The sequence below is a fragment of the Nannobrachium achirus genome, assembly GCF_963921795.1.
Source record: "Nannobrachium achirus genome assembly, chromosome: 4".
NCBI lineage: Eukaryota > Metazoa > Chordata > Actinopteri > Myctophiformes > Myctophidae > Nannobrachium > Nannobrachium achirus.
In genome coordinates, this window is record NC_137813.1 from 50,074,051 (window position 1) to 50,101,919 (window position 27,869).

The following is a 27,869-nucleotide window of genomic DNA, read 5'->3' on the forward strand; positions in this document are numbered from 1 at the left end:
TTGGAGTCTGTAGCACCAACCATGTGCTGTCAGGGCTCTTTCATGCGATTCGGGCCAATTCGAATTTGTGTCCATTGACTTCAATTAGTAGTCAGGACTCCGCATATGGAGATTCCGAACCTTTCGCGTTGGTTCCGGAAAACCACATATCGGGTCGGGTCGAGGCCTAGCTAAAAACGTAGGCAAAGGTCTGAGCTATCTGCGTGCAAAATTTGGAGTCTGTAGAACCAACCATGTGCTGTCAGGGCTCTTTCGTGCAATTCGGCCTCGGCTTCAATTAGTAGTCACGATATATATATATATATATATATATATATATATATATATATATATATATATATATGTCTATATATAAAAAAATATATATAATGCTACACACACACGCACGCACACGCGCGTGCGTGCGTGCGTGTGTGTGTTATTATAATGTTATTAGCAGGCTATTCAGCCTATTTAATGTTACAGTGGTGAGGATATGTGCCTCACATCACATTCAAAAGGCAAACAAATATCCATCCTATAGGTTTTCTCTCCCTGTGGGAATTCACAAGGTGTCACATGACAGTGGAAAAATGGCACTGTTATGTAACAACATGTCGGCAGTGCACTAGCAGTCATCTCATCGTACGATTCCACGCCGTGGTGTGACGCTGCGTGTACCGGCGGTGGAGGAGGCGTTGGCCCCGGTTGGCCCAAACGCTGCTTCTGCTGCGAAGCGTCACTTACTTGCACACAAACCGGCTGCCCTGCACGCACGGACGGGGGCATACACATACACATACATATAATACATACATACCACCAGGCTTGACACATACCGTATCCTTTCCATCTAAAAACACGCGAGTAATCCCGCTGCTGTTGTTTTTTGTGTGTAATAGGGTTGCACCAAATAGCTAGCTTTTTTTAAAGCCGTTTTGCACGCACAAAAATGATCAAGAACGGACACCACCACCAAGGGAACGGTAACACACCGGCCGGGGGGAAAGACGCAGGGACTGCCCCCGGCTCTGCAGCCTGCAGCCCGGAGAAGAGGCGGCGGAGCATCCGGGTGTGGTGCGATGGCTGGTGAGTTGGTGGCATTCTAATATTAACCGTTATCTGTGATGATGATGATGATGATGATGATGATGGTGCTGCTGCTGCACTGTCATTTATAAACCTGTCCTCATCACATTATTAGCGAGCATCATATTTGATTCGATGACTCAAGAAGGCAAGCCCACATTCTGTATAGGCCTAATACAGAACACTATATAGCTTGGGCTATTTTAGAGCCAACTGATTGACAATGATGACAGCCCTGTTTCGTGTGTATGTCTGCAATACTGCAATATGTATGCGTTGCACACAAACACACGCAAGCAGCAGAGAGGAAAACCGAATACATGCATTATGTAATAGCACCAGCACCAGCACGGCTGCCAGAAAGTTTCAATGGGCTGATAGGCTAGGATGCAGAGCACATGAAGTAATAGTAGCGTAGACATGACAACTTGTCCCTTGCCATGGGAAGTGCTTGGAGTCGTGACACACTAATCGTCGCACGACGCACAAGGAGTCCTTTTTCAATATGATTCACTGCCAAGTGCCACCATATGGAGTCTAGACACCTGTCAATGGCTCAATTTCAGCCAGGTTACCTTGTGCACAGGCTACAGCACGTGACTCATGCACTTAAACCGAATATGGTAGACTGGAGTCCCTCAGGGATCTATACTGGGGTCTGTTCTGTTTAATGTTATTGTGGGGACAAAGCTTTCGCAGGAAATAGCTGGGGTTTTAGTGGGTTTCAAAGGCAATAAGTTAGATTTTGGAGTTAAGTTAAGGCAGGAGAATATCTTTGGTCAAATTATCAACATGCCATCTGACATTAGTAAGCAATTGCTAGTCTATAATTTATTTGTTTATTTATTTTTTAAGTTCAATTTGAATTTGTCATTTAGGTTCTGGCAGTAGTTATTGTATTGGTGTAGTGGTGTATAACACATACCAATTATGGCCTATATAACAGGTTATACATTGATGGTTTATGGTGGAGTTCTGTTTGTCTAATAGCTACACTCGCATGCCATCCATCTATGTCTGTTGCTGGGTGGAATGAACCTGTAGTGCTTTATGGTAAATAAACAATGTACATAAGACTGACAAGATTGTGAATTTGAACTGCTGGGCGATATGGACAAAATCAAATATTACAACATTTTTGACCCAACACATTCATAACAATTTGTCATGATATCAGTTTTCTTGTAAATATATTAGGCTACCGTATATATATATATATATATATATATATATTATATATATATACAAAAATAGACATCTAGCAGATCTATAAGCTTTTTTAATTGCCAATTTCTGAAAGTATAAAATAAGTCGTAAGTGGTTAAAACCAGGACAAGACAACAGACCATATCACAATATCCAAAATCCCAGATGGTATCTATTCTCACAATCTTGATATCATATCTACAGTAGCCTATATATTGCCCAGCCCAAATGTGAACTGATATGAACTGATTTTGAGTACGTCATGTACAGTATGAAACCATGTACTGATCTCCTGACGCTAAACATATGCCAACATGATATAGCCTAACATAAAACATATGGCAACGTGATATAACATTGCAAAGCGATGGAGAAGACATTTTCACTGACACTGCATAAACGGTACACTCAGTGCCTTTGGAGCCAGTAATGGTTATTCAAGGCACAGAACGAACATGCGTGCGTGCCAACATTCCTTGGTCCTCAGACCCAGTACGTGCACTGCACTGTGATCATGATGATGTTACTATAATAATATGTTCCAGCACTCACACATTGCACATGGTCAGGCAAGTTCACATGTAGTGTGTACTAGAACATTGGTTCTCAAATGTTTTAATTTAAAGGGCCTTCATAACTGTTATAGTGTAAAAAAGAAAAGGATTTGGTTCCATCTGTACTCAGAGTTACAGATCTGTTAGGGTCCAGTTGGATCCAACTCAAGGAACCCTGAGGATCCCTGGAGGACCCCACTTTCTCTAAATATCCAACTATCCTGGCCAAGTGAAGCAACTGAACCTCTTGAGAGAATATGGACCATAACATTTGATCATTATACTGTATGATTTAAGTTATGAAGGACAGCATCAATGAAATACCGGTACATTTGAAACATCTACTACTACTCCAGTGACTTTTGCACTTGCGCGTGTGCATGCGTGTATGTACAGTATATACATACATGCTGTACGTATGCGTATACCACGGTTATCATCTATATTGCTCTGTTGAAGCTTGCCCAGTGACTCAGGTGATGGATTGTCAACACCAAAAGGCTACACTGAACTATGTGAGTGGCTTTGTGTCTCTGTGCCAACTCACACAATGGCAACAACAACAACAACATCAGCAGCAGCAGCAGCAAAGTGAGAATGAGTGAGAACACATAAGGGATTCTTTAGCTGTATTCCTACAAACTGAGGAGAAGCGTAGTCTGTACGTTTCATGTCCATAATTAATCTTAAATTAAAGGTAGGGTAAGTGAGGAAGGCCCCCACTCTATCCTGATGGGAGGAAAGCCGTCACCTAAAGGGAAAATTGAAACTGCTTTTTTCTCCTCACAGGGGATAGGGCGGAAGTCCTTATATGGACCAAACACTCTATAGTACTATAAGAACATTATTTGAAATCACTTACCCTACCTTTAACACACTGGAAGAAAAAAAGACATAGTAAAAACTCAGGTCAAGCCTTTCAGAAACACAGAACTTCCAGACGCAAAAAAGGAAGAGGCTCACAGGATTACAGAATTAGTTGCAGTCTTGCTTTGCAAATTGAAATTACACAAGTAAAGTCATGGAGATGGTAATCACATTTGATACATTATAGCATCGATATTATGCAGGTTCTGGGGTCGAGTAGGTTCATAGATTATGTCATTCAACCACACATGGGAAGATGTTGTACATTTACCTATTTATTTTTGCTCAAGAAGTATGTATAGGTGAACACGTAAAGTTGTTATTTTTTTGTTAAAAGGTTAAAGTTCTACCGGTATATTCTGATGTTGTGAGTGTTTGTTCTTTAACAGGGGTTTCTCTCCCCATCTCTCCAGCTCTTACTGTACATAAACTGAAAATACATATTCTGGTGGGTCACCAACCAGGAGAGAAAAAACCCTTAGATTTTATAGTGTTCCAATTCCAATTTGTGTCTGATCATTGTTGTTTTGTTTCATAATTTCTTAGATCACTTATTTATCCTGTATCCTGTGTGAATTCTCTGTCTTGATTGATTGGATGGCATTGGTATCCCAAACTGAAAATGTATGTTTTGTTTACTAAAGGGCTTGACGCTGGAGAGATGGGCAGACCCCTGTTACTGGACCTCTAGCACAATGAGCACTATTGGAATATAGAGCTATTTAAGACATATGGTAATGTTTAAAAAAAGAAATGTCATTTACACCACCTTTCATTTTGGGCCATTGTTGTTGTTTGTGTTGTTGGGCTTGTAGATCTGCTATTTTCTGCTTCTTTCTTGTCAATTTGACAATTTGGCCGATGTTTGACCAGTTTTTATAGTATAGTTTGACTTTTGATGCAGTAATGGTCTTAGAATTAGTCTTAGAATTACTTAAATTGTCACTTCACTGCCAGCCCGACCCACAGGTTGAGAACCGCTGATCTCAGAGACCATGTTAAAGTGGGACATCTGCTTTGAGTGCACATGACTCCTGCTGTGTGTAATGTTGTAATCCACTTGGAAGAGATGCTGTGTGTGGGCACGAGATGTAATGTAACCATAACAAATGTTAACGGCACGGACCGTCTTTTACACAGTCAAATCCTCAAGTGTTCATTCATCCATCTAATATACAATGAGCCTACTCCATCAGAATGAACCCAAGTATTAAGGAAACGTAATACTTGGGTCCCCCTGAGTTCCCCCTGAATCCCCCTGAGTTGGTGTCGAAGTGTCCTTGAGCAAGACACTGAACCCATAATTGCTCCTGATGAGCAGGTTGGTTCCTTGCATTAGCCTGGCGTAGCCGGTCCCATCCTCTTTTACAGTACACTTTAAGACATAATAAGACATAATAAGACAGAATAAAGCCATAATAAGAAATAATGTGTTGGTAATTAGAGCTAATATATTTTATTAGACAGAAACAAAGACAGAATTGTAGAAAGAGCGAATACATTCTCTGGCACCGTCACCTGCCGCGGAACTGCAGCGGCAGACACTGCCGCACGACCGCTAGTTCGACCAGCAGTCACACTGCATCGCCGGCGATAGGACCAGCAGTCCCGCCAGTAGGACCGGCGGCCGCCGCACGGACCGGCAGGTCCCGTAGCAGTAAACTGCCCGTCCGTGCGGTGGTGGCTGCCGTGGCAGTTACCAGCGATGCCGGTGCCAGATAATGTATTCGCTTTCTGCTATTCTGTCTCAGCCACCAGCGCACGGACAGGCAGTTTACCGCTACGGGACCTGCCGGTCCGTGCGGCGGCCGCCGGTCCTACTGGCGGGACTGCTGGTCCTATCGCCGGCGATGCAGTGCGACTGCTGGTCGAACTAGCGGTCGTGCGGCAGTGTCTGCCGCTGCAGTTCCGCGGCAGGTGACGGTGCCAGAGAATGTATTCGCTCTTTCTACTATTCTGTCTTTGTTTCTGTCTAATAAAATATATTAGCTCTAATTACCAACACATTATTTCTTATTATGGCTTTATTCTGTCTTATTATGTCTTATTATGTCTTAAAGTGTACTGTAAAAGAGGATGGGACCGCGTAGCTATCTTATATATACAATTGAGCAAAAGCCGCATCCCACAACTCAACGGTAGGGAGGAGAACGTAGGGAGTAGGGCATCAAACCCTAACCCTAACCCAAGGCCTTTTGGTGCCTGACTCACAACTGGTTGTTGGTGCATGTTGTGCTGTTTAATTGTAACAGCAACATAAACTGCCCAATTGCAATGGAATCTGATCAAAGCCACCCTGTACCTCAGGGGTTTGTTTTCGACGAATATCTACTCCTATAGATGCAACACGGCGACCTAGAGGGGAGGCCGGCGTAGCCGGCCGACCTTCTAGTATCACACACTGCAGTTAACTGCCACCCTTGTGTTAACATGGGTGGATAGTTTAGCTGTGCTAGGCTAGCCTTGCATCATGGTTTCTTCCGCCTTCATGTGAATGGATGAATGTGAAGTACATTGTAAGGCGCTTTGAAGAAAAACGATAAATGCAGTCCATTTACCACTTGGTACCTTAACATTATCCATACTAATTATTTTGTCTCAGAAGATCTCACATTTTCAGAAGAAGAAAAAAAAAAAAAAAAAATATATATATATATATATATAATAAAATGGTCTTCAAAAATCAGTGCATGATTTCTTATATAGATCCCCTCCTTTTTTCCTTCAACACCAAATCTCTTTGCTGAAAATAGCAGATCTACAAGCTCATATCACATTGTCATATTGTGGTGCGTTGTTCGCTTGTAGATCTATTTAGCAGAATGTTCACCCATTATTTATGACAAGCCCAGAATAGGGATGCAGCTGCGTTAGACAGTGACAAATGAGGCAATCATGAACAAACGCTCATGAACAAACATCTCTGCTCTTGCTCAGCAGCATCAGGTTTATTCAAATCGACGTGACGTTTCGGTCCCTCTGGACCTTCGTCAACTGCAGTGGTGTAAAGTAACTACTGTAAGTACATTTACTCAATACTGTACAATGTACATAGTAGGGGTGGGCGATATGGAAAAATACAATATCACAATATTTTCCCAAGCTGTATCACGATACACGATTTTATCACGATTCTGTTTCATGTTGGTTTTTATGGTTATTTTTCAACGGGTCCATTTGGTTTCATTTGTATACTGTCAGAGTTAAGTGGCGACCTTGACATTTTAAAGTTTGAGAACTACTGATTTAGACCAAAATGCAGGTTTAAATTGAATTCTGCAATGAATCTCTGTATTAACGATTAAACAAGATGTTTTACAAGGCTCCCTCAATTGTATCACAATATATACGATATCTCTGAAAATGCATATCGTGGAGACATTGTATCGTCTCAACGATAATTATCACCATATCGCCCACCCCTAGTACATAGGTACCATTTTGAGGTATTTGTACTTTATTTGAGTATTTCCAGGCACATTTTGTACTTTTACTCCACTATTTGAAAACTTTTGTTACTAGTTACTTTGTAGATTTAGATTATAATTACAAAACATGCATTAACCACTTTAGCCCTATAGATTTCCTCCATATGAAAATAATGCATTGGGAGCTTGTAGATCTGCTATTTTCAAAACGTTTTTGCTTTACATTTGAAAACTTGAATTGGGACATTCTGCATTTGGTACTTTACTTAAATTTTGATAACAATACTTTTGCACTTTTATTCAAATTTTGAATTCCGGACTTTTACTTATTTTTACATTGCAGTATTGATACTTTATCTGAAGAAAAACATTTGAGTCCTTTTTCCATCACTGTTTGCCAACAGGGTACATGTGGTCAAATCAGCAGTGAGGATTTTTACTGTGTGTACTGTAGATCTACACTACAGTAAGTCTGTCATGATGAGAAACGGCAAACTCTCCTGGGCCGAGTCTGCGGGCTCATAGGCGAGAGAGAGAGAGAGAGAGAGAGAGAGAGAGAGAGAGAGAGAAAGAAGGAATTCTCTGAATCTGCGTGGCTCGAAGACCGGGATTACGGGGGCTTTCTCTGGGAGAATTCCAGCCATTTAGGTGTGGCCCGGCCTCACTGTGGTTTAATGGAATGTTGCAGGATATTTGGGATGCCACGATATTAACCGGTGGGCTGAGCTCGCAAAGACCCCCAGTGTCAACACAGCTCATGTCATTAACCTCTCTAACCCCCGCTGGGCCACACCTGCCAGCAGTGGTGGAAAAAATACCCTAATTATTTTAGTAAAAGCATCAAATATCGCATGTAGAAATACTCTGATCACAAAGCAAAAGTCCGGAATTCAAAATTAACTTAAGTACAAAGTACAAAAGTATTGACATCAAAATGTACTTACCAAAAGTAAAAAGAAATCTTCCACTTTGTGTTTTCAAAATGTATAAAATCATTTTGAAAATGTCAGATCTACAAGGCTATTTTAAAATAGTCTAAGTCTGTACAGGGCTGAAGTGGTTAATGTATGTTTTGTAATAATATTTTAAATCTACAAAGTATCTAGTAACGTGAAGTTACAATAATGTGTAGTGGAGTAAAAGTACTAATATTTGTCTCGAGATGTAATGGAAGTACTGTACAAGTAAAATACATACACCCATCCTACTCCAGTGAGGTAAAAGAATACCTCAAAAGTGTCCAGTACTTGAGTACATGTCAGTGTTGTTTTTGACAGCAAATTTTGATTTAGATTTAGTCATAGTCTTATGAATCAAATGTCATTTCATTTTAGTCATAATTTAGTCACTCGAAAAGTTTTAGTTTTAGTCTAATTTTAGTCGACTAAATATCGTACGTTTTTAGGCGACTAAATCTACAGTTGATTTAGTCAACTAAAATGTATTTTGGCAGGCCTTGATGGCATCGTAATGACTGATTTTACACTTGGTTGTGTGCTGAAAATAGCAGATCTACAAGCTCACAACGTGTCGCGCTGCGACGCGTTGTGAGCTTGTAGATCGGCTATTTTCAGCACGCAACACCCGAGAGCAAGCAAATGTAAAATGACTCTCTTCTCCTCTAGTCCCTCCCTAACGTTTTAGTCTAGTTTTTATTTTGTTGATGAAATTGTCAATATATTTAGTCATAGTTTTAGTCATCACAGCTTAGTTTTTATTTAGTTTTTATTTAGTTTTCGTCAGTGAAAAAAACGCTGTCGATAAAATCAACACTGGTACATGTACTTTGTTACTTTCCGCCACTGATCCAGTGGCTCTTCAGTGAACACATTGTACTGGACCATACATACTCACCATGTTCTTATTGACATTCTGCAGCGTCAGCACAATGAGATAAAGGCCTAATTGTCCAAGGAGACACGCCCTCGTCTTTCTGGCCCCGCCGGTAACACCACGTTGTCTGTATGGGTGGGACACTTACTCAAACTAACAAATTATACAAATATATATAGCGATAATCGATTTTAATACCAGTAAGACTCTCTAATCGGGAGATAAGCGGCAGCCAGGTCGCATAGACAAACTTTAGAAGGCAATCAGGAGGGGATATGGGAAATGGGACAGATCCATGTTGATGACATGACTTTAGAGATACTGTGTACAGCTTTGTGTGATTTTAGGCCAAAATCTGTAGGAGCAGTGTCCAAAAATGTGTTTTGCTAAAATCGGCCTGATGATGGCGCTAGGAGAGGGCCATGTGAGAAATGAGGGGTAGGGGTTGTGATTTGCAAAGTTTGGCATTGATAGGACCAACGGTGGCGGAGATATGAGTAGGGCAAAAGCGTGACGTGACGTGACGTGACGTGCAGACAGACTGACGGCCGTGCTTTTCATAGTAACTGCGACCTGACGGTCACAATTAAATTAAATCACTTACCCTACCTTTACCTTTAATAAAAAAAAAAAAAAAGGTTATGGACATGAAACGTACAGACTACGCATCTCCTCAGTTTGTAGGAATACAGCTAAAGAATCCCTTATGTGTTCTCACTCATTCTCCCTTTGCTGCTGCTGCTGCTGATGTTGTTGTTGTTGTTGTTGCCATTGTGTGAGTTGGCACAGAGACACAAAGCCACTCACAGTTCAGTGTAGCCTTTTCGTGTTGACAATCCATCACCTGAGTTACTGGGCAAGCTTCAACAGCGCAATATAGATGATAACCGTGGTACCAGTAAGACTCCCTAATCGTGAGATAAGCGACCGTCAGTCCTGGTTTCTATACCGCCTCCCCCTGGCCAGCCTGGGCTCCCAAGGTGTGGCAGAGGGAGAGCAGAAACCAGGACTACAGCATAGGCAATTGGCACTGGGTGAAAAATGGGTTACAAAATCGTGGGATAAAGAAGTAAAAATAATAAACATGCTGCTCGCATTTAGTATGAAAACCTGCAGATCCTGTCCACACTCCTGAGCCAATAATTCAATGACCGGGTTGCTGCCCAGTAGGAGACTCCTACCGGAAACCTCCGCCGGTCATCAAATTATTTATTGATTTAGGGATGCAAAAAAGAAAGAAAAAAGGAAAAAAAGAAAGAAAAACATCTCCATGAATGGGGTGTGTAATTGCAGTTTACAGTTTAGGCATTTAGCAGAAGCTTTTAATCCAAAGTGACTTACAATAAGCAGGTAATACATCAATATAATAAGCAAGATAATATGTCAGTACATCAACAACAATACAACAAATGCATAGGAATATCAATCTGGAAAAAAATAATAACATAGGTAGACCATGCACCTAATCAGTAAAAAAAAACTCATGTGTGGTCATCGAGGGAAGGGGAGTGTTACAGTAGTGGTTTAGGTTTAGGTGGAGTCTGAAGAGGTGAGTCTTCAGTCCACGGCGGAAGCTAGGGAGTGAGTCTGTAGTTCTAAGTGCGACAGGGAGTTTATTCCACAGTTAGGGGGCCAGGAGGGAAATCAAAGGAGAACAAGTCTTTCTTTTGGTGAACATCTCCTTTTAGTTTTAAGTTATCAATAATCTAAAGTATATCTGCAGCCCTAGTTGTTTGTGTATTCATCCCTGCACCCCGACGAGAGGCACTCGGCTCATGTTGCTTCTACTTGTGTGACTCAGCTGGGTGACAGGGTTAAAGTTCGCCTGCCATCATCATCCGGGCCGAGAGTAAAGTCCACTTCCAGTTCATGTAACAGCAGTTAGAGATAATGTGTTCAGCCATGCACTTGTCCCGTCCTCTATTGACTCATTCTGGGGTCACCTGAGACGATAAACAACACATGCTGTGAGTTAACCAAGTCGATATTAGATACAAACACAATTAGATAATAATTATTTCGATTTAAATATGTATTGACCGACATGGCGTGGATTCAAGTGTACGACTTCACAGCAGCACTAGACAGACATTGAATCTCTTTGAATTTCCATTCAAATCTTGAATAATTGCAAACGGCGTGGTTCTTTACTTTGTTACAGTGTCTTAAGTGGATCCATACATTATTACTTAAGCCATTAGGGTGTCACAAGGGGGGGGGGGGGGGGGGGGGGGGACTGGGACTGGGTTACCAGGGCCCAAGGTGGAGGGGCCTTAATTATTTTATACTTTAGCCATTGAAAAATAGCAGATATACATGCTCACAGCGCGGCACGAGTGCCACGCTGCAAGCTTGTAGATCTGCTATTTGTTGAAAAGTCATGAAAATGTGTGCAAATCTTTGAATGTGTGTATTTTTTAAGCAAACATTTGTAACTCAAATTTTGCTTCTGGGGGGGGGGGGGGTCCCTGGAACTAAATATTTTGAGCCCACTCTGACATAGAAACATACATTTTCTTTCTTCAAAAATTCTTAGAAGGATTTGAAATTCAAAGACTTGCACACATTTTCAGGATTTTTCAAAAATAGCAGATCTACAAGCTCACAGCACGGCACCGACTATTGAAAAACACTGTTTTTCAATAGTTAAAAGCACAAAATAATGCGTAATAATGCGTTCCCAGTTCCCCCTATGAAGAACATTCATGGGGGCCCGCAGTGTACCCAGGGCCCACAATTTGTTGCCACACCCCTGTGTCTCCGCCCTGTACTCTCTGGCCGTCAAACCGCAGGCCTCTTTGCAGGTATTATTGTCAAGGAGCCCTGGCTCTGTGTGGGTGTCTGTTAACAAACTAGTTAATTTTTTATCAGTCACCTGCAGATCTGGGTGTGATGATCCATCCCTGCACACAAAAAAAAGAGAAAAAAAAAGACGACAACAGAAATACAATCACTTCAACCTCAGTGCTCCTGGGTTACTCAAGGGCAGATGGCGCTGACTGCCTCCTCCCTCCCAAGTCTTATGTAACGGGGGCTCTCAAAGTGGGGCCCCATGGGGACACCAAGGGGTCCTTGAGGGGGTTTCCAGGTGGTCCCCTGCAAAATGAGCTTTAAAAAAAATGAGTTTAAAAAACACGTACAGGTGCCGTACAGTATAGCCGCCGATCTACAAGCTCACAATGCGTTGCGATGTGTGAGCTTGGCTGTTTTCGATCTTGTATTTTCAAGCTTGCCGATCGGCTATTTTCGTTCTACAGTGCGCCACAACAACGCACTGTGAGCTTGTAGATCGGCTATTTTCAAAACATTTGGACAAATATATAAAAGAGGTCTCTCATGCCCATTGCTCGAGGTCTTTTCAAATGAGTGTCCGCTGCTTGACATGAAAATGTTTGAGAACCACTGTTATGTAATGAAGTCTTTGGACTCTTCATCACCTCTAACTGGAGTCTAGACCAGTGGTTTTCAACCTCTTTCACATCAAGGTCCATTATTTATTGGGCATTTGAGCCAAGGACCACTATTTGATTTGTGGGGCGGCATAGCTCAGGGGTAGAGAAACCGTTATTAGAGCACGAAGGGTTCCCGAAGGGTTCCCAGTTCGAATCCGGGCTCCCCCTGAGTTAATGTCGAAGGGTCCTTGGGCAAGACTCTGAACCCCACATTGCTCCCGGTGAGCTGGTTGGTGCCTTGCATGGTTTCCTCCGCCACCGGTGTATGAATGTGTGCGTGAATGGGTGAATGTAATGCACAATCTCTGTAAAGCGCTTTGGATAAAAGCGCTATATAAATTTACCATTTATTTGATGAGATCAGACGCAAAACTTTGAATATTTTGTTGTTGTTGGATAAGATTTTGTCCGCAATTCCATTCTGTATTGATGTGGTGCCATAGGAGACATAACAGGCAAACATTGATAAAAAAAAAAGAATAATACAAAAATCTTCTACATACTCTAATTGAGTAGACTTCTTGTAAGTTTGGTTTTATTTTACGCTTTCAAGAGTTAAAGATGGCTGGGGACCACCTGGAACCCCCTCAAGGACCACAGGTGGTCCCCGGACCACTGTTTGAGAACCACTGCTCTAGACTTCGTAAACTGGACCTGAGTTGTCTCTGCACTTTTTTCTGTCTACACAAAATGTTGTTGCCAAAAACAGACGATCTACAAGCTCAGTAGATGCAGTGGCGTCAGTTCAGAAAAAGCTAAGTTATGGCAACATGACTGGTGTCTTGCACGCGCGCCTTTGCCCGCGTGCAAGACACCAGTCATGTTGCCATACCTTAAGAACTACATTCTTCCCCCCCCCCCCGTTTCTACGGTTTCTTGGGCTGGATATGGCAGCCTGGAACGGTTGTTCAAGTGCAGCTAAACTTGGCATGTTAGTAAACGTGCCACAATACCTTGTTAAAGTGACCATTTTGTTAAATTGTGTAGTTATTTTACTGTAATTTAACAACATAATACAGATAGACAAAGAGACATTAATGGATTTATATTTAAAAGTAACTTTTATTTTCCCCCCTGGACCCAGGGTATGGCAGCTGCATACCCCTGCCATACCCAATTGACGCCCCTTAGTAGATGTGCTATTTTTGGCCAACGTTCCCTCCACAATATGGATGCCGGGGTTCAAGTTGTTAAAGTTTAAATGGTCAACTATTACAACTAAGCACCTACTTTCTGTCGCTCTGTTCACCCGTTTGAATATTGTCACCATGTCACGGTTTTGGACAGAAAACCTTAACTTTACAGGGAATGGGAAAAAGAACCTTGTTCCAATGGATCCAATTGTGGTTATTATTTAGTCACAAGCTCATATTGTTAATACTTTTAATTGGTTACATCAGGGGTCTTCAACAGGGGGTCCGGGCCACCTAGGGGGTCCTCAGAGTTACTACAGGGGGTCCTCCAAATCTTTGTGTGATAGAAACTCGTTTTTCCCCCTTTTCTATATGTAAGCAATTTACCCCGAGTGAGAGGACATTATGCTCTGATAATGTCCTGTGTTAGGGTGTTATCGGACGAGGCGAAGCCGAGTCCGATAACACCCTAACACAGGACATTATCAGAGCATAATGTCCGACCCCGAGTGGTAAATAGCTTTTCTACCACTTTTTCCCTTATACATGAAAGAAAACACATAGTTGTAACTTGCAAGGATCTTAAGTTACAATCATTATTGCCTATAAAACTTCCGCGAGACAGCAGATAGTTCCACCAACAACATCTTCTACTCACCAACAGATGGCGCCAACTCCATACTAATCCATGCGTCTAGCTTACAGCTAAGCTAACGTCAGTTAGAAGTACCGTTCCGGCCGTAAATAGAGGCTGTTCGCTTCCAGAAAGGCATAGGTTCAGAGAAAAGGGGCTTTAAAGTTGGCGGATTGCATTGGATCCAAATAAATCGGCGACTATAGCATGCACGTTAGTGAACATAGGACCGTTGCCACGGTCATTTGTTGGTTGGGGGAAAGGTGTTCCGACTACCTCCTGAAGTCCCCGGATGTACACTGAGGCTCATTGATCTCGGACAAGTCCTCACACAACTTTGCGGCAGTAGTTCTCTCATAACCTCCGGAATTTAGCCAATCAGAATCCAGTATTTGAACACGTGACTCGAAAAAGTGGTAGAATAACCACTTGAACCCTATTTAGCGGCTAGCGTCCATATTCGGAGAACTTTACCCAAAAATAGCAGATCTACAAGCTCACAACACCTTGCAGCGCGAGGCGTTGTGAGCTTGTAGATCTGCTATTTTTGGCAAAGGTCAAGTTTATTAAGTATTGACGGTTCAAGTGGTTAAATATCTGAAAACCCACATTAACATGAATCCAAAATATACTGATGATTGTGCTGTCAAACAATGAAACTATATGGAATCAATGAGAAGGTTGTGGGGGTCCCTGCTTCATCTCTCTCTCAACTAAGGGGTCTTTGGCCTGAAAACGTTGAAGACCCCTGGGTTACATATTTATTAAACCCACACTATTTTTTGGCAGGCCGTTATAGCCTCAAAGTGTTTTGGAAATAGCACATCGCTTGACTTGCGTGACACACATACGATGAAGTAGGGCGTTCATTTATGAAATAACATAGTATTATATTATAGCGATACAAGGTTTATGCCAGTCCAGACGGCGAGGATATCCTTCGTTGCAGAAGATACAGTATGGTTGATAACATGGAATCCCATAAAAAATAATAATGATAATAATAATAATAATGAGAGTGGTCTTTTAGGAATCTTGGTTCAGTGATGGGCAAGATATCTTTTTGTGTAAGTGGTATGGAATCAAATACAAATAGATTAGACTCATACTACATTTATTAATGCTAATGGTTTATCACATCTTTTAGTACATATCGTCTCTCTCGGGCAGAAACCTTGTATCTCTACGTTTCTTTTTCGCAAAGCAAAGCCCCTACTTCATCATACAAGGCCATCGCACAAAAGTAGTGAAAACAGCAGATCTAAAAGCACACAACGCCTCGCGGTGCGAGGCATTGTGTGCTTGTAGATCTGCTGTTTTCACTTGTTTAAATCATTTTTAAAATGACAAACACAAAACAAACGGTTTTGGACATACAAGGTTTCCACCCGACAATGACCATATACTGGAAGGAATCTTGGTTCACTCAAGGGCGGTTGGGTCCGCTGTGTGTACAGTGATGCCACAGCAAGGCACACAGATGCACAGATATGATTAACATGCCCCAGGGCTACAGCATCAGTGGATTATCATACCGTTCTGGCCGTGCACGTGGCTGTGGTGGCAATCTGGTTCTTATCTGTTCCTTATTGATTCGTAGAGGATGCTTTGCTTATTCTGCACACTACTCGTGTGAATCCCGGGTAGTTTTAGTTGGAGTAAAAGTACCATATTTGCCTCTGAAATGTAATGGAGTAGAAATCGGAAAGCCATTTTTGTATACACTTTTTTTCAATTACGTTTATTTACCCTGGGAAGGTATGCTGAGCACGCCATGAATGCTCGTTCAGCAACACCCTTCACAATGGCACACGCACGCACACACACACACGCACGCACGCACGCACGCACGCACGCACGCACGCACGCACACACACACACACACACACACACACACACACGCACACAATAGAAGCTGGGAACTGCCCAGTACAAACACATACCACACTGAGGAGCTCCACTGAGGCAGTCAGTTGGAGGTTCTGTGCCTTGCTCAAGGGAACTTGAAGTTCAACAATGTTGAGGGGGGTGAGTGGTGAGCACTAGTAGTCATTCACTTCCCCACCCGGATTGTTTTTGCCCATCCGGTGGATCGAGCCGGTAACCTTTCGTGCGCTCATGTAATCATTAGGCCAATGATGCCCCCCGATTTTAGTTGGACACGAGGAGGCAATTGTTAATGGTCTTGTTTTCCAGGTTGACAGGATAAATTGATCTACTGTGACATGAAATCACCTGAGGCATCAATAAAGGCCCATTGATCTATCACTAACGTTTCCAAAACACTAATGCCGTAGTAATAACCGAGTTAGACTTGGTGGTGGTGGTGGTGGTGTGCATCCTGATCTGGTGCTATCTTGCCTCTACATCAGGGGTGGGCAACTTTGATGATGGTGAGGGCCACTATATTTCCACCTTCACTCCAGAGGGCCACATTGCATATTGCTACATCCTACTTTGTCATTCTAGTATCGCATACGATAGAAGCAAAAATAGCAGATCTACAAGCTCAAAACGCATCGCGCTTCGATGCGTTTTGAGCTTGTAGATCGGCTATTTTTGCTTCTTTTGAATTGGAATCCTGAATATTCTTTTGTTATTTTTTAATTGGAATCCTGAAATATTACATTTTGATTTAATTTCAAACGCATTTAGTTATATACTCATGTTAACTTTATGAACATAAATACCAGATACATTAGACATAAAAAAATACATTTTAATACTACTATACCAGTCATTAAGCTACTAATATAGACTGACGGAATTAAAGCAGGTCATGTTTGGAATTGTAATAGCTGAAATCAATAATATATTCAGTGTTCCGGTATTAACCTGCGGGCCGCATTAAGTGAAGGTGGGGGCCGCATGTGGCCCCCGGGCCGCCAGTTGCCCATGTATACTCTACATTATTAGACATCACAGTGAGCAGACACCACTATTACCAGATTAATAAGTAGCCTGCAGCCTGTGATCGTAGTAGGAGGCTAATGACCATCTGTCTGCTATCGCTATGCTACAGGACCACGTTAATGTCAATCCATTGTGTGCTATGGACTCGGAGTGCAAGACACTTCTGGGATCTTTAGGTGACAGTGAAAGCATTTGTCTCTCCTCAGTTGAAATTGTGAAAATACGTTCATTCTTTATTATGCAGCACATACTTTATTTCTTAGCGACTATTCTATCAATTACTTTTTTAATAAATCAAATAACCAAGAAGCACATTTGTGTTGTTGTTTTATGTTTTATATCAACAAATCAATGCAACAAAAAAAAATCAATGCACAGCAAAAATAGCTGATGATGTGATCTACAAGGTTGTAGATCTGCTAATTCACTTTATTTAACCCATTTAGGCCTAGAATTAATGCTTTTTAACCAGTGAAAAATAGCAGATATACAAGCTCACAGCGCGGCTCCGAGTGCCACGCTGCGAGCTTGTAGATCTGCTATTTTTGAAAAAGTCGTGAAAATGTGTGCAAATCTTTGAATACCTGTATTTTCAAAGCGAACGTTTGTAACTCAAATTTCGCTTCTGGGGGGGGGTCCCTGGAACTAAATATTTTGAAATGGGGGTCCGTGGCCAAATAAATATCAGTTCGGAGGTCCTTCACATGAAAAGGTTTGAGAACCACTGACATAGTAGTAAGTTAACCTTGTATCTTCTCCCTGTCTCTTCCCCAGCTATGACATGGTCCATTATGGCCACTCCAACCAGCTGCGGCAGGCCAAGGCCATGGGAGATTACCTCATCGTTGGAGTACACACAGACAGTAAGGTTCCAACCAGTGCCTTTTACCACTGAGCCAATGAATAGAGCTGTGGACCTTTGGTGTGCCCCTGAGAAGGGTCAAGTGTGCCCCTTGAAACTGCTCGCGGTGCGAGGCGTTGTGTGCTTGTAGATCTGCTGATTTCACTACTGTTGTGCGACAGCCTTGTATGATGAAGCAGCTTTGCGAAGAAACGTACAAATACAAGGTTTCTTCCCGACAGTGACAATATTTACACCCCCGTATTATGTTGGTGTGCCCATGGATTCTTGGGACATGAAAAGTGTGCCCTATAGGGCCTAGGGGGTCCTCAGAGGTACGGCATAGCTCAGGGGTAGAGAAACTGGTATTAGAGCACGAAGGGTATAAATCCCGAAGGGTTCCCAGTTCGAATCCGGGCTCCCCCTGAGTTAATGTCGAAGGGTCCTTGGGCAAGACTCTGAACCCCTAATTGCCTCCGGTGAGTAGGTTGGTGCCTTGCATGGCTTCCTCCGCCACCGGTGTATGAATGTGTGTGTGAATGGGTGAATGTAATGCACAATCTATGTAAAGCGCTTTGGATTAAAAGCGCTATATAAATGCACCATTTACCATTTACCATTTACAGAGGGTTGCCAAATCTTTGTGTGATAGGATATACTGTACCGGTATATATTTTTACATTAACCACTTGAACCGAAAATAGCAGATCTACAAGCACACAACGCCTCGCAGCAAGAGGCATTGTGTGCTCGTAGATCTGCTATTTTCTAATTATATTATTTCTAAGTAATATGGATAAGGCCGGGGTAAGGCATGGACAAAAATAGAGACCCAAATCTCTTTCACGTCACTCAGCTTGATGTGAGCTTACTATTTTATGCACATGTTTGCCTGTCTTTGCCAAATGTTTGTCTATTATTATGACATGCCCAGAGTAAGAATGCTAGGGTCTAAGTTGTTAAATCAAACCTCTTTCCTGGGTTTTTGGTTTTGCTCATAAAAATCACAAAACATGCTAAATTAATACATTCCTTGTTCCTAGTACTGTGTGACCGTTGAAACATCTTTAATATCATTTGATAAACATCGGTATGCAACTATTAGTTGGTAGTGGTTTAACAAGGACGAACGTTAGAGAGTGCTGCAGTTTGCTTATCCGCAGAAAATGCCTAGGAACTTGTGTATGTTTAACCCATTTAGAACGGGTACACATTATTGTGTATCATTATTTTATGCTTTAACTATTGAAAAATAGCAGATATACAAGCTCACAGTGCGAGCTTGTATATCTGCTATTTTTGAAAAATCGTGAAAATTTGAATTTTGACCCGATTCTATAAGTGTCTTTTGAATCCCTCTAAGGTTTTTGGGAAAAAAAACCTATGTTTTTATGTCAGCAATCTGGCTATAGCCATCGTCAAAGAAAAGGTCCTTTTCACTTAAATGGAGCTCAGTTAGTCTTTTCTTGAGAGACTACTACGTTAGTGGTTCTCAAACTTTTTCATGTAAAGGACCCCCAAAATTATATTTATTTGGCCACGGACCCCCATCTCAAAATATTTAGTTCCAGGGACCCCCAGAAGCAAAATTTGAGTTACAAACGTTCGCTTTGGAAATACATATATTCAAAGATTTGCACACATTTTTACGACATTTTCCAAAATAGCAGATCTACAAGCTCGCAGCGCGGCACTCGGTGCCGCGCTGTGAGCTTGTATATCTGCTATTTTTCACTGGTTAAAGCATTCAATAATTCTAGGCCTAAATGGGTGGCTTCTGGAATAGCAGCCAAATTTAGCAGTGGGGAAACAAAGTGCGTGCGTACCTCTCCACATTTGGAATTGCGCCCTACTTCAAATGGCATGTTGTTATCGTAGGTGACCAGGCGGGCTGGCTGGTTGTGGAATGATGTTCAATGAAAGCCTGCACAAAGCCCTCCAACTCAAACAAAACAAATGGTTCTGCGTGTCTGAATTTGGGATGTGGGGCAGGTGAATGTAATGTAGGTATGTAGGCTCTGAGTTCCTGGGTTCACACAAGTTACAACTACCCAGCACATTGTCTGGCCAGGCATGTGCAGAGAATGTTAGGGGGCAGGGGCTGAAATTTGCTAAAGGGGCTTTTTGGTGAAAATATTGAAAATAGCAGACCTCAAAGTAGGGGTGGCTCGGTACATTTTGTTATCGCGGTAACCGTCTTCCCATTTACCGCCGGTATTGCGGTAATTACCGCACCCCCGTATCTATTAATTAAGGTTCGGCGATAAGCCAAAATATTCCAATCATCTGCCCAGAATTTGCCGCTCCACAGCCCGAGTTATACAACCCCGAACAGCACAGCGGGTCTGGCTTTGAAAGGAGCAGATCTACAAGCTCACAACACGTCGCATCCGCGACGCGTTCTGAGCTTGTAGATCTGTGCGCTGTCGGGTTACTATAGTAACGTAGGCTACGGGGGCTTTTCAGACAGTACGCTGTGTGTGTGAACATTAACAACCACTGTCAACCAGATGAGAGACGGCCCGTGCAGATCGTGTACATTGATTTTGTAAACTCACGTCTCAAATCGCATTGATTGAGTGACAGGTTTGGTTACACACCTCTATTCAGAAAAGCCCCCGACAGGTTTTAGTTACAAGACTTGACACAAAAGGTTGTAAAATGCTGCCTTCAGGTATGGCATGGGCGCATTAGCGTTTTCTTTCACCATAGTGAAAACAGCATTCTGGAGAGGGCACTTTTTACAGAAGGGTAAAAGGGCAGGGGCTCAAGCCCCCTTTGATGTCTATGTGTGCACGTGCCTGCGTATAGCACATGCAAAACAGAAGAACCGTGTGCAGCTATCAATGGACGGGCCTAATGTAAATTGTACAGTGTTCAATTTACTTCATTCCGAACTTGTACATCTCTCATGGATTAGAAATCTCAGGCGTCACGACTGATTTCAGTCATTTGGATTATAGAAGCCAGCGTGTCTTCTGTGGAGCATGTTGCGTCTGTGACATATTCAGTACTTGTTGATTGACTATCTCCCCTAAGTAACAAGAAATCTTATGTGAAATAAATGTCAATCATCAAGGACGATGATACACAAAAGAAGAAGACTATTTTCAGTTATCTAACTATTAATTTACGGACTGGAATGTCTCTCTGTATGTCTGACCGCCGCCTGTCTAAAGTACTCTGATGTCATAGTACTGACGTCACATACTGGCCTGGACACGGAACACCATATATGGGCATAGGACATGGAACACCATATATGGGCATATATAGGACATGGAACACCATATATGGGCATAAACAGCCCAAATCTCTTCTCGTGCAGACTGCGTAGTGCGCACTGTCCATAATGCATTTCGGGATGGCATGAGGATGGGAAGTGGACGATACTCTTTCCATACTGTATTGGCATTTTAAAAACAGTCCCTGGACACTGAGAAAACTTTATAAAGCATGCAACACATCCATGCTTAAACTCTGACTCTGGGTAAAAATGTGAACTTTTTTGAGAGAGGACTGATTCTGTGGCCTCATGAGATCAACTACGTCATGGAGTCTCGAGTAGCATTACCAAAGGTCTTTCCAGGAGGCCAAGAAAACGACTTTTTTTAAATCTACTTTTCCAGTGGGACCATCAACATTCCCCTTTCTTGATGAGCCAAAACTATACAGTACCATTCATAAGTGAGGACATGTACAGTATAAGCTCATCACACATTTAGTCTTTCTTTATTCTATCTGCAGTTAACATGGATTGTTTAATCAAAGAGAGGACATTGAAAGAAACTCCCTCTTATAGTGCTTTTCGATCAAGCGAGTGAACACAATAATGCTTCTAAAGGGTGTTTTATACTTAGTTGTGCACCGGTGTTTTGTGCACTGAGAATAGAAGTTGTACAAGTTCATGCACTGTGAGTTTTTAGAAATGTATTTTTGGGGCACAACACAGGCGTGCAGCTAATATGAATCAGGCCTCCGGTGGATATTGGTTTTGTAGCAGAGGCAGCAGCACTCGGCAAACGGGGAATAGTCAGATGATGATCTCAAAAAGGCACCTGTGCTTGAGATAAAACTGGATTGTAACGCTTTCCTCGTCTCACTCCCGCTCAAGACACCTGTGCAATAACCTTTTCTTAGAAGCAGGCGATGCCTAGATCAGAGACAAAGAGCAGCGTGTGCAGAAACTGAAGAATGCAATGCAGTACAGTGTGTGATGATGTCTTGAAGAGAGAGTACAGGGCGTTGTGTGGTTTCTCCCAGGTCATTCAGGGCAGTGGTTCACAAACGCTGTGCTGAGGCTGTGACAACCACACATAATGTTGGCAATATACTGTATACCTCCTCACGCTGTACAAAAGGTTATATGAATCATCTTTTAATTTACTACTACTTAGTGCACACTCATTTCCCTACACAAAGGCAAATTCTATACCCAAAAAAAGAAAGAAAGATAATAATTCATATGTTCTTCCCTCCTCAAGGGAATCAACTTGTACATATTAATCAAACAAACCCCCCAAAAATAAAAGCAACTGTAACTTAAAACATCTATGCATCATTACTTTTACATTGATAAATGGGGGAAATGCTAACATTTACTTCAGTCAATGCAAGATTTGTAAAAGAAAAAATAAATACAATGAAATGGTCGACATAATGAGCCTCTTAGGATGGATGGATGGATGGTGTAAAGATGTTGCACGGAAACATGGAATGAAAGTCTTCTGTAGCCTATTATGTATAGATACAAATTAATTATATCCCATATTCCATGTTACATTTTTGCTAAACCCTCTCACCGTCTTGGTAAGAGGGTTTAGCTCTCTGGAGTAAGAGCCTCACTAAGGCAACCTGTGATCGCTATAGGCCTTATTATTTTAAACTACCGCTATTTAAATAAAGTGCTGGAAATGAGGGGTAAAAATATAATGGAAAACTTTATAAAATGTCGTGGGAACCCTGTCTTTTACCTCAAAAGCCCTTCGATTGACCTTTGGATCCCCTAGCCCTTTGCCTCCATCATACCATCCCAGATTCCTCTGTCCTCATCCACGTGTGTTCCAACCTTAAACTCCCCATCACACCAGCCCTTGTTTGTTCCGTTTCGGTCCAATAATCAGCCAGGCACCAGCTGCGTGCTGTGAGCTCCAGAGAATTGCTCTTGTGACGGTGGCACATGGAGCCAGGGATGTTGGCCCACCGATCTGTCTCACTCTGCCATGAATCATGGCACACTGGGGCATTCGGACAAATATGGTGCACCAAAGTGGACAAAAAGTATAAAGCACTGGAGCTTCACGGACGAATGAATGCCTTTTTATTTCCACGGTGCTACTGTAAGTAAACAAGTGACTGACGTTTTGATGCCAAAGTGCATCTTCATCGGATTCATGGTTGCACTCGGCATTGAACGGTTAGTCACTTCTTCACTTCAATGTAAATAAAAAAGTAATTTATTTGTCCGTGATGCTCCAGTGCTTTAATATTTTTGTCTGCTGATGAATTCGGTATGCTCGGTTCTGTGATGCACCGGACCTGCCTGTTAACCGTTTGATGTGCAGTGGTACTCCCTTTCTTAGTGGTACACCAAAGTGTTTAAAGCCTGAGTTATACTTGGTTGCACGCCAGTCGCGCGGTGTAATCCTGCTGATCGACTATTTTCAAGTAGAAATCAGTTAAGGAAGAGCAACTGTGGCTGTGGCTCACAACAAACAATGGGAGCTTCACACTGAACAAAGAACAACAGCAACCTTTCCTTCGCTGACATGAGCAAGACTACTGTATATTCATTATGCCGTTTGTCCTGAATCTATAAAGACAGCAGCGAGGCATTGTGTTATCCCTCTATTCTGTGTGATTAATGAACAATGTGCAAACCTTGTCGTCCTCTGATGTTTTCACGGATATAAATTCTCTCATTCGCCACAACGTGCTGCGGTAATCTTTATAAGATTGAAGAGTATTTAAAGAATCAGTCAAACTAGCAACAGAAATACATGATGATAAGAAGCATCTTGCATGAAACCATAATGGTCTCAGATATTTCATGAAAGGAAAGGTTTCCTCAATCGGCAGTTTCTTCAACTGGTTGATTGTGTAGAACAGCAAGAACACAGGTTAGAGAATAATAGCTAAACATCATCATCATATTATAATTATACATATTGTGCTAATCTGTCAAAAATGGATATACAAGCTCACTGCACGTTACTATGTGCCGCAAGCTTGTACATCTACTATTTTTGACATTTTGTGAAAAATCTAGTGTTTGAAAAGTTTTGAATAATTTTGACTTATGAAAAAGTTTTAGTTTTAGAACTACTGATTTAGAAGGCTCAAGTAGAATAGGCCTCAGGTCTTAATGGGTTGTTAATGGGTTGAATCCCTGCGCTTTGCTCCCGCAGGTGAAATCGCAGAGCACAAGGGCCCGCCGGTCTTCACTCAGGAAGAGCGCTACAAGATGGTGCGCGCCATCAAGTGGGTGGACGAGATCGTGGAGGGGGCCCCTTACGTCACCACCCTGGAGACCCTGGACAAGTACAACAGTGACTTCTGTGTGCACGGAGGTACAGTACCACATATTCCAGTGTTTCTCAAACCTTTACATTTCAAGGTCTCCTCTTAACTCTGACAGGGTACATTCGTACACTGTCAAAGTTACAGACTTGTATGGGTCAATTTAGACCCCCATAAAGGAACCCACAAAGTCCCTGGAATCCACTTTGAGAACCACTAACATATTCCAGCAAGAGAAAATGAAAATCGCTTTTTGATTTTTTTTTACAAGCATTAGAAATATTCATCAAAAAATGTAGAAATCACATGTTTGTGCCCTGAATCTGTGAATTACCACATCCCAAAATAGATGCAGATTCAGTGGAGATGTGTCAGAAATGCCCCTCTTTTCCATTCTTCCTACCCCTCCCACAGTTAGAATGGGAGTTTGTTGCTTCTCGCTAATTCCAGTATTTTTGTAGCTCCAAACTAAATGTTTGTTTTTCACGTATCGCTTTACAATAGTGTTCTGGAACACACCCGATGCACTGTGCAGTATGTCCCTCTCGAGCCCCCGTTGGTAGTGAACGCGGCCGCTGCCTCTAGGCGAGATTGTCGTGTCTCGCGAGACCTCCAGCTGGTGCGCTCCCCCCCCCCCCCCCTGTGTTTACATTCGACCGGATCGCGTCTCTCTGCTGCTCATTCATTCTAGAGGCCTTTTCAACCTTGCATTCTGAGGTCACGTGGTTAGAATGTGGTAGTAGGGCTGTCACGATTATGACATTTTACATGACCCATTAATTGTGTTTTTGTCGTTGACAATTACATTTCTGTTTGGCTTTTAGGCTTTGAAGTTGCACATGGTAGATATGACACATAACCTAAATATACAATGAAATTACTGACATATTTGACAACTTTATACTTAAAAAAGAACATTGATAGTGGAAATAGCCGATCTACAAGCTCACAACGCGTTGCAATGCTACGCGTTGTGAGCTTGTAGATCTGCCATTTTTCAACATGGAAACATTTATGAATCCTAGAGTTCGCACGCTTCGCGTGCTCACATGCACACACGCACAACTGCTCCAAGCCATGTTGCCCACAAAAAGCACTGTTTCTTCATGTATTTTGAGTGTGTGTGTGTGTGTGTGTGTGTGTGTGTGTTGTGTGTGTGTGTGTGTGTGTGTGTGTGTGTGTGTGTGTGTGTGTGTGTGTGTGTGTGTGTGTGTGTGTGTGTGTGTGTGTGTGTGTGTGTGTGTGTGTGCCCCCTGTGCAGCTGACCCCCCCCCCTCTCTCTCTCTCCCCCTGTGCAGCTGACCCCCCCCCCCTTCCCTCTTGTAACCTGAGACTCTCTCTCTCTCTCTCTCTCTCTCTCTCTCTCTCTCTCTCTCTCTCTCTCTCTCTCTCTCCCCCTGTGCAGCTGACCCCCCCCCCCTTCCCTCTTGTAACCTGAGACTCTCTCTCTCTCTCTCTCTCTCTCTCTTGCTCTCTAGCGAATGAGCGGACGGCATAGGGTTGTGGGCGGTATTCCGTGAGTTCTACCGACATACATCTGATCTTAGGGGTGTAACGATATAGTAACTGTATCGAAATATCGTTTTTAACTTAAAAAATCGAAGTAGATCGAAATGAAAACAGCTAAAATCGAATCGCATCGTTTTATTTTGTATCGTATCGAATCGGCAGTGCAAAGAATCGATTGTATCGAAACTACCTACTTGTGCATTGTATTTAGCATTTTTAAGAAGAAAAAATAAAAAGGAGCAGTTTAATTACTTTTCCTTTCCATAAAGCTACACTGGTCTATCGATAAATGTGTGTAATCTCTGGGTTCATGTCAAGGTGCAGGTTTGTCAATATACAATGTCCATGTATTTGGCAGATAATCACTGTGTTTACTTATTTATATCCATAATAATACATGTTTCCCTTAAAAACCTGCACTATCCACACCTTTCACACAGATTTAATGTCTTTGCTAAATAGTTACTATATCGATTTTAAATCATTAAATCGAATCGTATCGTATCACCATGAATGAACCAATATCGTCCATGTATCGTATCGTTAACCATGTATCGTGATATGTATCGAATCGCTATTAAAATGTATCGTTACACCCCATCAGATGTAGATCAGACTGATCTACATCTGATCTAGCTATGAGTTGAGGTGGATGTGAAGTAGGCGTGAATGGGCTTGGAAGTGGGATGCGGCTCTTAAAGGATTGTAGAATAGGATTGTGACAGCCCTACGTGGTAGGGTACAGATACAGTGGGATGTCATCATGTGATGTCTTTTTTCAGATGATATAACACTAACTGTGGATGGAAAGGACACATACGAAGAGGTTAAGAAGGCGGGACGATACAGGTGAGCTCCATCTCTGAACGAACGGCGTGTTTCTAAAGATTGCGGATTGTAGTCGCTGCCAAAGTAAAGCACACTGACGTGATCAATCTGATGATGTCATAGCTGACCCCAAAGCGGACCCTGAACACACAATCGCTTATGTCTTCTCAAGAAGTCATTTCTTTGTACTTTGGGTTGGAACATTTAATCAAACTAAGTGACGTAATTTTATTTATTTGTTTATTTCGACGGGACACCGCATATTAATGAACAATACAATCACTGTAATGTAAATAAGACCGGATTTAGCAAAGATGCAAATTTACATCCGCAATCCCCACAAAAAACATAAAAACAAACAGACAAATAGAGTACATTACATTACAGAGGGGAAACAAATCATACATACAAAAACAGAGGTACAAAACAGTTACAAAAGGTTCCAACTAAGTATATCTATTTAAGGCTAAGACTAAAACATTTTTTGTGAAAATAGCAGTGTTTTAGAGGGCAACACATAATACTAAAGTGAGTTGTGCAGTATTGTTTTCAAGCAGTACAGGATACGTTGTCAAATAAAGTGCAGGATTGACTATTTTAATACGTGATTTGAAGAAATCTATTTGGGGGAAATAAAATATTGCTTTTATTTATTTTTTAATAATCAATTGAACCGATTAGATGATTCAGGTGTAATTAATTAGCCCCCCCTGTGTGGTGTTCCTCCAGGGAGTGTAAGAGAACACAGGGCGTGTCCACCACAGACCTGGTGGGCAGGATGCTGCTCATGACCAAAGCTCACCACAGCAACATAGTGAGTAGAACCCAAAAAAAAAAGAAAAAACTTACTTCAGGGGTCTTCAACATTTTCAGGCCAAGGACCCCTTAGTTGAGAGAGAGATGAAGCAACAACCTTTTTTTTCATGGATTCCATATAGTTTGACAACTTTGACAGCACAATTATGTTCGATTCATGTCAATTTGTGTTTTCAGATATGTAACCACTTGAACCGTCAATAGTTGATCAACTTGACCTTTCACTCTATAATCAATCTGTTCTTTTTCAACTCTACACCAAAGCTCT

At 42.0% G+C, this 27,869-nt stretch overlaps 1 protein-coding gene across 3 annotated transcripts in view; it reads left to right on the top strand.

The window, feature by feature from the left end:
- Positions 1–687: 687 nt before the first annotated feature.
- LOC308283278 (ethanolamine-phosphate cytidylyltransferase-like) overlaps positions 688–27,869 on the top strand; it is a 38,267-nt gene continuing 11,085 nt past the window's right edge. Inside the window, exons 1-5 of one of the 3 annotated variants that reach the window (XM_080723676.1) lie at positions 688–1,068; positions 17,863–17,951; positions 24,337–24,498; positions 26,740–26,806; positions 27,515–27,599. In XM_080723676.1, the coding sequence (XP_080579802.1) occupies positions 932–1,068; positions 17,863–17,951; positions 24,337–24,498; positions 26,740–26,806; positions 27,515–27,599 (540 nt within the window). In that variant the 5' untranslated portion in view covers positions 688–931. Of the gene's footprint in view, positions 1,069–10,876; positions 10,924–17,862; positions 17,952–24,336; positions 24,499–26,739; positions 26,807–27,514; positions 27,600–27,869 lie in introns of those variants that run through there. The other 2 variants (XM_080723675.1, XM_080723677.1) reach the window with 2 other exon arrangements.